Below are 16172 nucleotides of genomic sequence, written 5' to 3' on the forward strand. Positions count from 1 at the left end.
TCACACAGCTCTGCAAGATCCTGCCACTTCTCAGGGTCATCAGAATCCATTCTTTGTGCTCGGCTCTTGTAGCCCCCAAACGGGTGGACTTCTCTGAGAAAACGCTGTTTGTGCCCAAGAGTGGAGTCTGCGTTCCCCACCTCGGGCTGCCGGGTGGACCACCCTTCTTAGGCACCGGCGCGCCCCTCGAGAGCGGCGACCGAGACAGACGCAGTGTCGAGGGTCTGATGGGGCGGCGGGGAGGGCGCGGGAAGTGGCGGGGCTGGGGATGGGCACAAAGTGCCACCGCGGGCTCCGGGAGCACGGCGCGCCGCGCAAGGGACTCAACTAGAGGGGAAGAGAGAGGAACAGAGCCTGGCCCCGTGCGCGGCTCGAGAGCCCTTTGACGCGCTGGAGACGCCAAAGGCGGGCCGGGCGGGGCGGGGCGGGGCAGGGCACCGCTGTGCCCTCAGTCCCTGGCACTGGGCGAGCTTCGCGCGTCCCGCTTCGGAGCGTGGTGCACGGCGGCACCATGGGGTCCAGCAACTTGGAGCCGATTTTTGACAGCGTGGGGCACTTCGGCAGGTCGGGAGGTGGGGTAGGGGTGAGGAGGGAGGACGGTGCCGGGGGAGCCGGAGCCACGTGGGTGGAGGCGCCGGTGGGATCTGTTTCTTTCCGTTGCGGTGGGGTTCTTGCGCGCGCAGAGCTCGCGATCCGAACACATCTCCCCACCCCTCCTTTCCGGGAAAAGTCCGGAGGCCTGGGTCCTGACTCCTGGCCCTGGACGGATCCTCTCGAATTCTGGCGGCCGGACGCCCCCAGAGCGAGCAGGGGGCGCTGGGGGCTCGCTTCGGGCTCGCTTCGGGAGTGGTGAGTGCGGGATCCCCCGGCGCGCCCTCTGCCGGTGCGGGAGTCCGAAGCCCCAACTGCAGAGGCCGGGTCAGGAGGAACGCTTGTTCTTGGCAGCTCGTTTCTCTAATCTGACAAATGGGCTCCTCTTTCACTTCCCCAGACGACTGCTGTCCCGCCCCAACCCGTGGTAGAGTCTCCTTCAGTACCTGGCAGGTATTGAATTGCTCTAGGAACAACTGTTTAAAGTTTGTTCCTTTTTTTTCTGTGTGTGTGTGTGTTTTCGGTTTATGGAAACCCAATATGTGCCAACTACACAGTGCGGAATCTTACAAAGGGGTGGGGGTGAATCCTTATTTTAATGATTGGGAAACTGAGGCTGAAAAGGGTAACATGTCCATGCTTACAGCAGAAGGTGAATATAGTGTGACCATATCATAGTGGCCCATATTTTCTCTGGCATTCACTCTCATTGTTCTATTTTTTGTCTGTAAATAGAGAGGGAGGTTATTGTGTATTGTTATCTAGTCTTAAGGAAACCTAGTGACAGTGTTAAGTAGAAAGGCCTAATTGTCTCTCATTTCTCATTGGTCATTTCTAAGGTGAGGAAACACTGTCCAAATCAGGACGCCTAAGAAGAATTAGGTGTTGTTCAATACAAAATACAAGTTTGTATTGAAGTTACAAAAACTTCACGGTTTAAGCCCAATGTCAGAGGGAATTGGGGGAACTGAGAGCCTGGGTCTCTGAGTTATTTTGGAATAAAGATAGAGTTTAAAATTTCCGAGCTGGAACGGTAAGCCTTGTGGCTGACTTAGATGTATGGGTATAGGTGGTGGTGTTTTTTTTTTTTTTTTTTTGTCTGTCAGTATATGACCCTTTTAGGCTCTTTTTTTGACTTCACCTTATGAACATCATAGTACCTAACACTTATATGTACCTACAGGATGCCATAGTGCTTTACATGTAGTAACTCTACATTCCCGTAACAACTCATTTTTCAGATGAGAAAAGATCCTTACATAAAGGGTAAGGATCTTGTCCAAAAGACCCAGGTGATAAGCAACCAGAGACAAGCTTCAGACCTTGGTAGTCTGGTTCTGGAGTCCATGCTCTTAACCACAGTGGTATAATATTAGTTATGTTTTGTTATGGGCTACCCAGATAGTGCTAGTGGTAAAGAACCTGCCTGCCAATGTAGGAGGCATAAGAGACACAGGTTCAATCCCTAGGTGGGGAAGATACTGAAGGAGGGCATGGCAGTCCACTCCAGTATTCTTGCCTAGAGAATCCCCATGGACAGAGGAGCCTGGCAGGCTACAGTCCATGGGGTCACAAAGAGTTAGACACAGCTGAGCGATTTAGCACACACGCAAGCATGTTTTATTATATAGAATGATATCAATCTAGGACTGAATGTAATTTTCTTTACCTGTCACCCAGATAGCATAAGTCTGTTTCCTAGAGGTTCTGGTCATCTTTTCTTTTACTTACCTCTGGTTTTCCTGTCAATTCTTTTTTCATTAGTGTTTCTCTTGGCTGTGGGCATAGTGATATGTTGTGTCTAAGTCTGTTGTTCTGAAGGAGCCTTGGGCTGGGTAGACACTTGGTGGACAGCAATCTTTATAAGGGAGAAAATGATTTGTTAGAATGCTCGACACCTAAGGAAGTAGGATTTTGTTTTTTTGAGGAAGTTGTCTTTGTGACTTCCCTGGTGGCTCAGCTGGTAAAGAATCGTCCTGCAATGCGGGAGGCCTGGGCTCGATCCCTGGGTTGGGAAGATCCCCTGGAGAAGGGAATGGCAACCCACTCCAGTATTCTTGCCTGGAAAATTCCATGGACAGAGGAGCCTTTTGGAATACAGTCCATGGAGTCGCAAAGAGTCAGACATGACTGAGAGATTAAGCCCAGCACATCCTTGTGAGGAAAAGGGAAATCTGAACTGAAAGTGTGCTTAAGACCTTCTCAGCACCTGTGGGCGGGGCAGGGAAGACAGATCCTAGCTTCAGAGGCCTGCCAGGGGAGGTGCTCTGTTGGGGGGACTGGGTGTGAATGGAGAATGTGAATAGAGAACTTGTGCGACTCTATGGAAAAAACTAGTGACAACCGTGGGGTTCAGGCTGGCTGGGGAAGGAGTGAGGCCAGGAAGCTGGCAGTAAACTAGAGAACCTGGTGGGAGCCAAAGGCTGGAGCCCCGAACAGTGCAGGAGATGGGATCAGTGGGAGGGACGGGGGGAACTGGGAGGATGGGAAGCTGTGGTCAGAGAATGTGAGTTTTGCAGCAGTGGAGCCTCTCCAGGTGATGAGACTACTTAGGTACCAAACCCAAACACCTCCAGGGGCAGGCAGGTAAACTTCACACTAACAAAATCTGTCTGCTCTTTGTGGAGACTGTGTCGAGTTTGAGCACTGGAATTTGTGGAGTAGGGAGGAGTCGAAGTATAAAAATGTATGTCGTATATGATGTATGTTACCTTCTCAGTCATATCATAGGGTTGTCATTATGGGATGTCTCTTAGGTTCCTAACAGGATTTGGTTGTGTTTGTCCCTTTATTCAAGCTAAGCATAATGGAGACCCTTCATGTTTGCCTATGTCTTTTTTTTTTTTTTTAAGCCCGTAGGTCAGCTATAATAACCTGTTTCTTTTCCTCTCTCATTGCAGATACCAAATATTCCTCTATTTTATATGTGCCTTCCAGAACATCTCTTGTGGAATCCACTACTTGGCTTCCGTGTTCTTGTCAGTGTCCCCTCAGCACACCTGCAGGCCCCCAGGCAACGTGAGTCAGGCTCTTTTCCAGGACCTCTCTGCTTGGCAGTTGGAGGACATCTGGACCCAGTTCTCCGTCGGCCGTGAGGATTACATCCTCGTGCAGCTGCAGAACGGGGAGATCTGGGAGCTGACCAGCTGTCAGAGGTTCCGGAGGGATGGCCAGTCGAGCCTGGACTATGAGTACAGCGGCCAGAAGAGCAGCTTCCCTTGCTTGGACGGCTATATCTACGACAGGAGCAAGTGGCTCAGCACTGTGGTGACCCAGTGGGATCTGGTGTGTAACCGAGAGTGGTTCGGAAGGCTGATCCAGCCCACGTTTATGTTTGGAGTCCTTCTGGGAGCAGTGATCTTTGGCTACCTCTCCGACAGGTAACATGAAGTTTTTTGTATTGTTTCATCCATCAGTGTAGGGTTCATTTTCCTGTCTCGTTGTTTTAGGGAACTGGGAATTATGTTCAAAACTTTAGTCATTTTCATACTTCCTATCTAAATATGTACTTCTTTGCTGATCTGTTATTTAGGGACACAAAATAACATTAAGGAGATGGGTTCTGCAGACAGTGCACCTGTGTTCTGCCATTTATTAGCTGTGGACCTTGGCACATTGCCTGACCTGCATTTCAGAATCTTGTAAGCTGGCAATGAAAATAACAACACTCATCTCAGAGGATTATTGCAAAATAACACCAAAAAAGTACTTTGGACATATAACCACTCAGTAGCTATTGGTTATTACTTTGAATTTTTTTTCTTTAAATAGACTTGCTTTTTAGGAGGATAGTCTGGCTCTATGCAGTGATATCTATGAAATTGTGTGATGTGCCAACCAAATTTTAAAAATATATACTTTAAAATGAACATATAACTCTTAAAATAAGGTAGAGTTCATCTGTGTATGGACATGGACCACACTTTTAGTGCCTGTCCCAGAGCACAGAGATAAACTTATTTATTTGGCCCCACAGTTGTGAATTTTACAGGCATGTCCTGGGTACTGGGAGCCTAAAGACAACTGCTTAGGTCAGAAATCCCTGCCCTCAGTGTGTGCTAGTCACATGGGACCAACAAACACATTGAAAGAAAAATTATAGGGCTTTGTTGTGTCTGGGGCCATATTAGAAGTGAAGGCCATGGAGACAAAGACTATGGAAGCCTAAAGGGAGAAGGACCTAGGTCTTTCTCCCCACCTCCCACATCCCCTCCAGGATGTGGGGTTTGAATAATGAAATTGCAACGAAAGTGGAGTCTATTAGTAAAATAGTTATTATTTGGTGACTGAAGTTACCATTTCAGTGTTAAGAATCTTCTGCTTCATAAACTTCCTGGGAAGGATGGAAGTTGGGTTGTCAGTGGGGAGAGGAGCAAAACAGGAGTTGAGGAAGTAGATACTCCCTTTTGGAAAGTCCATCAGATGCAAGGTGGCCACAGGAGTGATGGGGATCCAGAGAAGGTTCTTGTCTTTGGCCCGGAAGAGACTTCAACTGAAAGGGAGGAGTCAGAGGAGTGGGAGGGATAGAGGGAAAAGAAGTAATTGGTAGAATAAGGCCTCAGAGGAGATGGGAAGAGACATACATGATCCAATACAAAGATTGCAAAGTGGTATTTGAAGAGAAAAGGGTGTGTGTCTTTGGACAGGAGGGAAGAAAAAAGGCTGCAGACAGATGCAGGTCATGTTGGCAGCTGGGCAGAGCAGGAAATTGCAGAGCTTTCTCTTTGATGTTCTCTGTTCTCTGCTCATCATCAAGAGAGCTGCTCACCTGTTATAGAGGATGAAAACGCTGTGGGTAGAAGAGGGATGGATGAAAATAGTTTAAAATGACTTTCAGGGCTCAAATGAGATTGGGAAACCTTTATATTGTAGGGCCAACAATCCCTACTAGTGCCCATGGGAGCAAAGCAGCTCGAGGCTGTGAACGTTTCCAATTTGCTTACATACTCTCTGCTGCGATGGGCAAACCTGTTGCTTGGAATCTCAGGACTGTATTCTTTTGCCTTAAAATGATCTGCCAGGGACATCTCACAGGGAGAAAATATTTGCAAATCATATATCTAATGACAGTCTAGTATCTAGAATACATAAAAAACTCTTATAACTCAACCTTAAAAAGACAAATAACCCAATTCAAAAATGGACAAATTATTTGGGTGGATGTTTTGCTAAAGAATATATACAAATGGCCAATAAGCACATATAGAAATGTTCAACATCAATAATCATTAGGGAAATGTAAATCAATACTATAGTGAGATACCCCTGGTCAGTAGAATGGCTGTAATCAAAAAGACAGACAATAAGTTGTCAATAACAAGTGTGGATGTGGAGAAATTGGTGGGATGGTAGAATTGGGTCAACCAGCCTGGGAAACAGTTTGGCAGCTCCTCAAAAATTAAGCATAAAGTTAGCATATGACCCAGCAATTCCACCCCTAGGTACATATCCAAGAGAATTGAAAATATAACTTGACATAAAATCTTGTTCACAAATGTTCATGGCAGCATTATTCATTATAGCCAAAAAAGTGGAAACAATGTCCAAATGTCCATCTAGGGATGAATGGGTGAACAAAACGTGGTATAGCCATGTGTGTTAATCACTCAGTCACGTCTGACTCTTCTGTGACTCTGTGGACTGTAGACCACCAGGTTTCTCAGTCCACGGAATTCTCTAGGCAAGAATACAGGAATGGGTTGCCATTCCCTTCTCCAATGAAATGTTATTTAGTCATTAAAAGGAATGAAGTACAGTAACATGGATGAACCTTGAAAACATAGTAGAATAAGCCAAGTCTTATAATGTGCAACTCCATTTATGTAGAATGTCCAGAAGAGGCAACTCTATAAAGACAGAAAGTAGATTGTGGCTGTCCGGGGACAGAGGGAACAGAGAATAAGAAATGATGATTCCTGGGTGCAGAGTTTCTTTTTGGAGGGATGAAAATGTCTTGGAACCAGATAGTGATGAGTTGCACAACTCTGTGAATCCACTAAAAAGCCACTGAACTGTATACTTTAACTCTGTGGTCCCCAGCCTTTCTGACATCAGGGACTGGTTTCATGGAAGACAACTTTTCCATGGACCGGGGCAGGTGGGGGATGGCTTCAGGATGACTCAAGCGCTTTACGCTTATTGTGCAGTTTATTTCTATTCTAATGCTGCTGCTGATCTGATTTGACAGGAGGTACAGGTCTGTGGCTTGGAGGTTGGGGACCCCTGCTTTAAAAGATTGAATTTTATATCGTGTGAATTACATCTCATTTTTTAAATTTGCAAGCATGTAATTGTTATTTGTTTGCTTTTTAAAGAAGAAAATGCCCTTCCCAATTATGAAAATATAGGGCAAGTAGGCAACTTATTTTACTAGCAGAATGTCTAGACTTCTGTTTTTAGAGGGGCTTATTAAGAGTCGCCTCCCCCTTGGTGGGCAGAGCCAGCCCAACAGGGAAGATAATCCAACAGGTGACAGAGCAGGTCCTGACAGGGAAAGAACAGATCCTCCCTCTCCTTCCTCCTAGTCCCAGGTTAGGAGGTCCTCTGGGGAGCACCCAGAATGACCGTGTGTGTATATTAGCAGCTCAGGTAGAGACTTGGCCACTGAAAAGCTGGCCTTTTGAAAAAATTGTGTATTAACCCATGATTTACCCAAAATAAATAAGTCAGATACATAAGCTACTAAAAATATAGGTGACATTTGTCTTTCTTGAATTAGAGTTGATGTTTTCAACTGTTGCAGCCACACCTTGCTCCTTCCACTGTGTGATTCTTATTTTTCAGGGCAGGAAGACGACTCGTCTTGTGGGCCACAAACACCGGTGTATTTTTGTTTGGCATAGCGGCGGCATTCACATTTGATTATTACAGCTTCATAGTCGCACGCTTTCTTCTTGCTATCGTGAGTTGGGCTGTTGTTGGGATTTCTGTTTGTTTGTTTGTTTTTGCCTCTTTAATTCCACTGCAGTGTTTTTATATTAAACCTTAACTCTCTTAATTGTGCTCATTTAGGATCTAGTGAGATAGAGATCAAGGACTAATCTTTGTTCACTGCCCACGTCTTTCTGTAGAATATTAGTGCCCTATGCTTAGAATGGAAGCTGTTACATGAAAAATTGTTGCTCAGTAGGCTGAAACTTTTCATTTGACTCTGTGCCTGACCTGTGATCCACATTCCACCATGACTAGCAGCAGGGATCTGTGAGACATCCCTTCCAGTTGGCATTTTACTGGGGATTCTGGCCAATTGTTGCTGTTTAGTTGCTTAGTTGTGTATGACTCTTTTGCGACTCCATGAACTGTAGCCCGCCAGGCTCCTCTGTCCATGAGAATCCCATGGATTCTCCAGGCAAGAATACTGGAGTGGATTGCAGTGTCCCCCTCCAGGGGATCTTCCTAACCTAGGGATCGGACACTTGTCTCCTGCATTGGCAGGCATATTCTTTACCTCTGAGCCACCAGGGAAGCCCATTCTCACCAATACTGTAAGGCAGACAGAGAAGAGACAGGGAGAACAAGAGGGAGAGAGGAAGGCAAACGGGGGCAGAAAGAAAAAAAAGTCACTGTTTATACCCATTACAGATAATAGCTACCAATTATTTTACTTCTGAGCAATTATGTTGGTCTAGATAGACTCTGTATGCATGAACCACAGACAGTTAAGGCATATTGTTAAGAATGTCATTTATATAATGTGCAGGAAGGGTGAAAACAAAACTTCAGACTTTTTGTTCTGGAGAACAGGGGAGGATAGTGGAAAGGGCATGTGTTTGAATCCCAGCATTGTCATATATTGGCTTCTCAGCTGTGTGACCTTGGGCAAATGCCTTATCCTCTTCGAACCTTAATTTCTGATCTGTAAACTGTAGAAAAGAATACCTGCTTCACTGGGTTGTTACCAGGACTCACTTGAGATTCAGGGAAATGTCCACAGTTCAGTACCTGGCATGGAGTAGGCACTTCTTACAAAGCTGACTGTTGCTGGAAGTGGACCAGGGAGTTTCCACACTCAGTGAGGCTTCCGGACAGGTTCCACACTACCTCACAGCAGCGACAGTAATTCTCTTTGGAGGTCACTGTTCAAGGATAACAGAGTGAAGTTTTCTCTTCGGGAGGAACTTGTGATCTTGCTGAACACAGCGCAGGGCGTGCATCCCCTCTCACCAGAACAGATGACCTAAGGGTCTAGGGAGAAGCCAAGGACTTCAACCTCAGAAGAAGAGGTCACTGTGCCCCCTCCAAGGGCAAGGTGGTATATTCTCTTTTGGAGTCTTCATCAACAGCTAGGAAGGGTCCCTAAGAAGCCACTCTTAGATGGTCAAGGATAGAAGGATGCATTAAAAGCAATTTAGGAGAATAGAAGGTGTTATATCTTTAAAAAGTGTAATAATTTTACGAATGCAGAGAGTTTTTAACACAAAAGATAACAACCAGAAGTTCTGTCTCCACTGAGGACAGAATAAGAGGAAATGACTCTGTAGCTCCAGGGTAAGGCTTGATAATAGACCTTCTGGTGGGAATGATTGTACAACAGAAGCAAAGATAGGTCTTGAGAGAGTGTGGAATCCTCTTTTGGAATAATTAAGAGAATAGTTCTAAAAATATCCTTTTTGGTCTTGTGAAATACCTTGAGTTGATTTCCAGAGCCAAGAAAATCAGACAGCCACCCATAGAATACTTCTGTAGTAGGTTCAGTGAATTCAGGGGTGAAGTGGTCGTTCTGACTGCTGTGTCAGGGGTGGGGTCAGGGTGGATGTGAGGGATTGAGTATTATTAGTGGAGGTGACAAGTGTGAATGGGATCAGAGAGGCTTTTGGAATTATTCAGGCAGTTGTGCATGGATTGTTTGAACCCAGTGACAGAAGTAATTGGTAGGAAGTGGGAGGGAACTCTGAAAGAACTGGCCTTGAAAAAAACATCTTGAGGACTGATGTTATAGCTTACCTTAATGGGGAATTAAAGGGGAAATTTATAGTATTTGAAGGTTTAGATTTACCAGACCACTGGATTCTTCAATATGGGAGGCCTCATTATCAGGCTTCATTATCTGAGTCTTGCAATTATAAGGTTGCATGGGGAAATACAAGCTGTTGTCACAAAATGTGAAACCGACCATTCATACAGTCATCCCTATCAAGCACCTCTCTGCTTACTGCTACTGGGCTAACCTCTTTCCAACTCTGATGCAAAATGAAACTGAAGATCTTACAAAATATGCTAAACTGCAAAGAGTCTTTGAAAACAGTGGGAGAAAACTGCCTGAATGCTACACAGATCCCTTGATCAACTGGGACCTGGCAGAGACAGACCACTTAACTTTTGAAGAAATGAATATCCATAAAGATAATGACGAGACAAGCCTTCAAAAGTATATGATTTGAATATCGAAGGATTAAGAGAGGCCTTTGGGGAAGTCAGTGGTGCCCTAGAATAATTTTTCAAAAATTAATTTTACAATTTGATTTATATTAATACAAGTCAAATGTGAAATAATTTTGTAGAACTTCTAGTCCTTTCACCACCACCCTCCTCCACAAAAAAATCCATTTGTTTCATTCTTTGTTTATTCCAGGAGTAGTCACATATTGTTGTTATAATCTGAATTTTATTAAATTTAATATAGACCTGCTTTTAAAATAAAGTTTTTCCTCCATTCTTTTTATTGTGCTAAAATGCACATTACATTATTTACCATCATAACTATTTTTAAGTATCTACAGTTCAGTAATATTAAGTACATTCATACTGTTGTACAACCGTTCCCACCATCCACCTCCAGAATTCTTTTTGTCTTGCAAATCTGAAAGTCTATATTCATTAAACAGTAGCTCCCCATACTCCTTTCCCCCCAACCCCTAGCAACTACAATTCTACTTTCTGTCTCTCTGAATTTGACTACTCTAGATACTATGCCTGATATAACTGGAATCATACAATATTTGTCTTTTTGTGATTAGCTTATTTCACTTAGTGTAATGTCCTCAAAGTTAATTCATGTTGGGGCATATGTCAGAATATTGTTTTCTTAAGGCTAAATAATACTCCATTGTGTATTATCTATTCATCTGTTGATGGATTGCTGTTGATGGACACTTGGATTGCTTCCATGTTTTAGCTACTGTGAATAATGCTGTTATGAACATAAGTATAAAAATATTTCTTTGAGATCTCACTTTAAATTCTTTTGGGTATATTCCCAAAATGGGATTGCTGGATCATAAGGCAATTATTTTTTTAGTTTTTTGAGGACTCCCCATACTGTTTTCCATAGTGGCTGTACCATTTTACATTTCCACCAACAGTGCATAGGGTTCTGATTTCTCCGCATCCTCACGAACACTTACTTTATTTTATACTAGCCATCCTAATGTCCATGAGGTGGCAAATCAAATCATGATTTTGATTTGCATTTCCCTGATGATTAGTGATGCTGAGCATCTTTTCATGTGCTATTCCTGTATTTTCTTTGGAGGAATCCAAGCCCAATTTTGAATTTGTTTGTTTGGTTAGCAGATGTTTGGTTCGATCCAAATCCATAAGACCATTTGGTCCATGCCCAAAGGTAGTTGATACCTGGTCTTATCCAAAACCATTTGGCTTGGACCAAATATGCTTGTAGTTCTTTTAGATAGGACCAAATTTCCAGGACCTTTTGGTGTGGACTGAATGTTTTATGGATGTTTCTGACAGGACCAAATATCGTGTAAGGTTTTGTTTTATTGTTGAGTTTTAGAAGTTCTCTGTGTATTCTGGATATTAGTCTCATATCAGATATATGATTTGCATATCTCTTGTTCCATAAGTTGCCTTTTCACTCTAATGATAGTGTCTTTTGATGCACAGACATTTTGAATTTCCCTGAAGTCCAATTTGATCTGTTTTTTTTGTTGTTGTTGTTGTTGCATGTCAAAATGAAATTTTAATCAAATCTTTTTTCTTCTCACTAATTATTATAAATGGTTTGTTCCCATTTAGAATTTAGGATTTAATAAAAAAGGCTCTTCTCTATATGGATAAATTAATACACATATTTGCAAGGAACTGAGACATAAATTCACACTGTAAAGGAATATTTAAATGAAGCAAAAGGCAGTGTCTAACATTTATATCATGCAAAACCACTCAAGCTTTGCCTTTTGAGGTAGAGAGGGTGTGGGAAGATGAGAGGACACATTTAAAGAAGAAGGATGGATTGGATTAAATTCCATTGTATGAATGTGATATGGGTTGCAGAAAACAAAGCTTTCTTTTCTTTCTGGTGTGATTTGCAGAGGGTCAGACTCCTTAGTAGTTATGTGTGTGACCTCAAATCTGGCCCACCCTCCCTGCTTTTTTTTGCAGTCTGCAAGTGGCTATCTCGTGGTGGTGTTTGTCTATGTGACAGAATTTGTCGGCATGAAGTCTCGGACGTGGGCGTCCATCCACTTACATTCCTTTTTTGCTTTTGGAACCATGGTGGTGGCTTTGACGGGCTACTTCGTCAGGACCTGGTGGATCTATCAGATAGTCCTCTCCTCCGTGACTGTCCCCTTTATCCTGTGCTGTTGGATGCTCCCAGAGACACCTTTTTGGCTTATCTCAGGGGGAAAATATGAAGAAGCACAAAAAGTGATTGATATGATGGCCAAGTGGAATAGGACGAGATCCTGTAAGCTGTCAGAACTTTTATCACTGGATCACGACGGTTCTGCTGGTAATAAGCCCTCTCAAGCTGAGAAGCACACCCTGTCAGAACTGTTTTATGACTGGAGTATTGGAACAAGGACACTTATTCTTTGGCTGATTTGGTTCACGGGGTGTTTGGGGTTCTACACCTTCTCCTTGAATTCTGTTCATTTGGGAGGCAGTGAATATTTAAATCTCTTCCTTATGGGTAAGTGGTTAAACTATATTAAGTGTAGCTGCAAAGTGAAATTTCTACCAAGTTTTGAGAGTGTTTCTATTGTCTTTTATTTATACTGGGAACAACACTGCCAGCTATGTCTTTATGGTCTTTTTTAGTATTGTGTGTGTGTGTGTGTGTGTGTGTGTGTGTGTGTGTGAGTAGCTCAGTCATGTATGACTCTTTGCAACCCCATGGACTGTAGCCCTCCAGATACCTCTGTCTAGAAATCTCCAGGCAAGAATACTGGTGTGGGTAGCCATTCCTTCTCCAGGGGATCTTCCTGACCCAGGGATTGAACCTGGGTCTCCTGCCTTGCAGACAAATTCTTTACCATCTGAGACACCAGGAAAAACCCCTTTAGTGTTACACAGGTATTTATTTTCTTTAAAAGAATGCAAAATAGAAGACTTGAGACCCTCCTTCCTTTCCTGCCTCTTCTCCTTGCTTGCTTCCTCCCTTTAAGCCCATTGCCATCTCAGGACTGTAGTTCAGAGGTAACATCTACAACCTTTGGCCTGTACTTTCAGATTTCTTTTTATGCATCTCCATACATTTGTACAGATAAATGTTTTATATTTTAACATAAATGAGATTGTTCACTACATATTGTTCTTTGCAAGTTGCATTCCTTTTAAAATTTAACATGTCTTGGATATCTTCTGGCATCTTTCTACCTTCTAATTTAGGAATTTTAGTCAGTAAAATAATTTAAACACATGCAACTGTAGTTTATGATGTCATGCTTCTTTTAATTCAGTGGCAAGTTAAAATAGCTCTGAAGCTGTGATAGCCTGAGGTGTGACTCCTAACCAAATTCACACCAGACATGAGAGAATGATCAGAAATGCATTTGTGCAGCTGGTTATTTCTGTGTAGGCTACTTGCATTTGATATTATCCCCAGAAAAGTTTGCTTTAAAATTGTTATAGATAAATTTCATCCTTTCTCATTAAAGTGCTCTGATGAGACACCTGTTTATGTTGATTATAGCACAAAGGAATTATAAGTCATTTTAAGAAAAAAAGAACTACTCTTTTTTTAGGGGGGACGGACCAACAAGTTTATAAAAAGAGCCCATCTTGACTTCAAGCACATTTTATAAACAAAACTAGTGAACGCATTCTATGTGTCAGTGTGAGAAACAGGGATTGAACCCGGGTCTCCCGCATTGTAGGCAGACACTTTACCATCTGAGCCCCCGGGGGAGCCCAGTATTTCTAGAACAGAGCAGCAAATGGTAGCAGAATCAAGTGGGGTGGGGTGTGACATCGGGAAGTTTAGGAATGCTAGGGTTTTAGATCTTTATGATATAGTCTGTTAAATTTGATGGAGATATATCAATTCTCAAGAAAACAGGCAATCTCATAAATATAAGAATGTTTCCAAGACAAACAGCATTGTTTTATAGCCACTGGGCTTTCCCGATGGCTCAGCAGTAAAAACCTGCCAGCAATGCAGGAGACAGGGGTTCGATCCCTGGTCCGGAAGATCCCCTGGAGGAGAGCATGGCAGCCCACTCCAGTATTCTTGCCTGGAGAATCCCATGGACAGAGGAGCCTGGTGGGCTACAGTCTATGGGGTTGCAAAGAGTCAGACAGGACTGAAGTGACTGAGCACACTCCTAGTCTCTACTGCCTTTGGTTTTTTCATGTCATGACCCTTGCCAGTAGCCCTCTGCTTGTCAAGCGCTTCTAGTCAGGACTTCTGTGCTGTGCAAATTTTGAACGAGTTTTCAACTCCTGAGATGATCTGAGGTTGGTGGGGATTTCAGCTTAGGTTTTGTGCTACTTGCAGGTGATGAATGCTACAGTAGCCTCAGGACATACCTTTGGGGTTGTGTGGAGATGGGATCAGAATGGGGTCTGAGTGATTAGAGAGATTATACATTATAAAAGTGAAGACAATAATGGCACATTGGCCTAATCCCAGAAACGTTCGTTGGTTGCACCATTTCTAACCCAGACATAGTCAAGTCAAAAATTTAGATGTGGCATCTCTACAACAACTCAAGAAGAATCAAGGTGGAATATACTTGAAAAGGTCTCTCCAGCTTTCCCAGTGGCTGTGCAGCTTTGCTGGGCTCCAGGAATTCGGCTGGTGGCCTTGCACACGGTGCTGGAGAGAGGACAGCCCTGAGTCAGACATGAGGGGGGGAGGTGGCAGGAAAGGCTTGGCTCCCAAAGACCAGTCCCTGAGCTGTCCCTTACTCATTTGGCTCAAGTCATTTAGTCTTGGGAAAGATTGAAGGAGGGAGGAGAAGGGGACGACCAAGGATGAGATGGTTGCACGGCATCACCGACTCAATGGACATGAGTTGGAGTAAGCTCCGGGAGTTCGTGATGGACAGGGAAGCCTGGCATGCTGCAGTCCATGGGATCACAAAGAGTCAGACACTACTGAGCGACTGAACTAAACTGACTCATTTAGTGTTAGTTGGAAAGTGGAGGTGATAATCCAGGCCTATTCCCAGGAGGTTCTTTTGAGAATCATTGTTTTATTTGATCTTGAAAAGTCCTTTTAAAAAAAAGGAGTAGAGTAATAGATGAACCTACTGTTTTGGTCCGGAGGCACCAGACCTCACAGCAGGGTCTGTGAAGGGGAGGCATTGTCTCTGGAGTTGTTTATTTTTCATGTTAATGAAGAGAAGGGACACGTCTCTCCAGCAGGGCTCAGAATGTTATTTTTTGTCTTTGCCCAGCCTTTTTATATTTTTTTTCTGAGCAGCCGCAGCAGACCTTAATTTCTGATGTACTGCTAAGAATGTTAACTCAGGAAATATGTACCCACCTGCAGTGATATGGTCCCAAAGCCACAGAAGACATGTAGACCCAGATGTGCCAGTCCAGGCGCTAATAGCATTCTGTAGTTAAACAGGCAAGTGCACATCCGTCCTCAAAGGCAGTGGTGGGTAGCCTCCTGAGGTTAGGCAAGCTGCAGAGGGTTGAAAGAAGAGACCTTTGAATTACGTGGGCAATCTAGGCTGGTAAGCAGTGACGGTTTCTCAGAGGTTACTGGGTTTGCTCAGTTTTGCTGAGAAATCTTGCTTGCTCCCTGTTGCTTTCTGGCTGATAGATGTAAAGCTTTTTGGTTCTGGATCTGAGATTCAAACTTCGGTTCTTCAATGGAAGGGCTTTTAAGTCAGTTCAAGACTTTGTTTTTTGTTGAGGGGGCGTAAAAGGAGATCCAAGACAAGATCCTTGCTCAGTGGGGGATTCATATTAGCTTTATTTTTAGCTTTAAAACCCATCAAACAGTTATCATTACTTTATGTACCTAGCTGCACTGAATTTTCTACCTTAATTTCTAAGTTCAAAGTTACTGATACAAACATTTCCCTGTAGTTCTGTCAAGCAGAAGAAGCCAAAGATCAGAAAAGATCAGTGTTGTTTATTAATTTACATATTTGTTCATTCCACCGGCCTGCCCTCCAGGCACTGTGCTGTGTCCCGGGAGCTTCCAGCCTCGCTGGGGATAAGATTCTGAGGAGAGATGATAAGTGCTAAGTAGATTATGTGAGCATTAGTGCACATCAGAGCAAACATCCTCCCCACTCCAGTGAGTTTAAAAGTCGTGGGCCTTGCTGCCTCTCAGGCCGTGGTTAGATAGCTCTTAGAAGTCCCTGAGATCAGAGAGAAGGCTGACCATGCCTTTGGGTTAGAAGGCAGGGTCCCCCGTTCAGTGGGATGCTGTGGCTTAT

General features: G+C 43.7%; 1 protein-coding gene across 1 annotated transcript in view; it reads left to right on the forward strand.

Annotated features, from left to right (window-relative positions):
* The first annotated feature begins 397 nt into the window (after positions 1–397).
* Positions 398–16172, forward strand: part of SLC22A16 (solute carrier family 22 member 16) — a 29386-nt gene continuing 13611 nt past the window's right edge. The window contains exons 1-4 of the mRNA XM_020890367.2: positions 398–564; positions 3492–3971; positions 7375–7492; positions 11932–12463. Of these exons, the coding sequence (XP_020746026.2) occupies positions 512–564; positions 3492–3971; positions 7375–7492; positions 11932–12463 (1183 nt within the window). The 5' untranslated portion in view covers positions 398–511. The remainder of the gene's footprint in view (positions 565–3491; positions 3972–7374; positions 7493–11931; positions 12464–16172) is intronic.

This window comes from Odocoileus virginianus, chromosome 19, assembly GCF_023699985.2.
Source record: "Odocoileus virginianus isolate 20LAN1187 ecotype Illinois chromosome 19, Ovbor_1.2, whole genome shotgun sequence".
Lineage (NCBI taxonomy): Eukaryota > Metazoa > Chordata > Mammalia > Artiodactyla > Cervidae > Odocoileus > Odocoileus virginianus.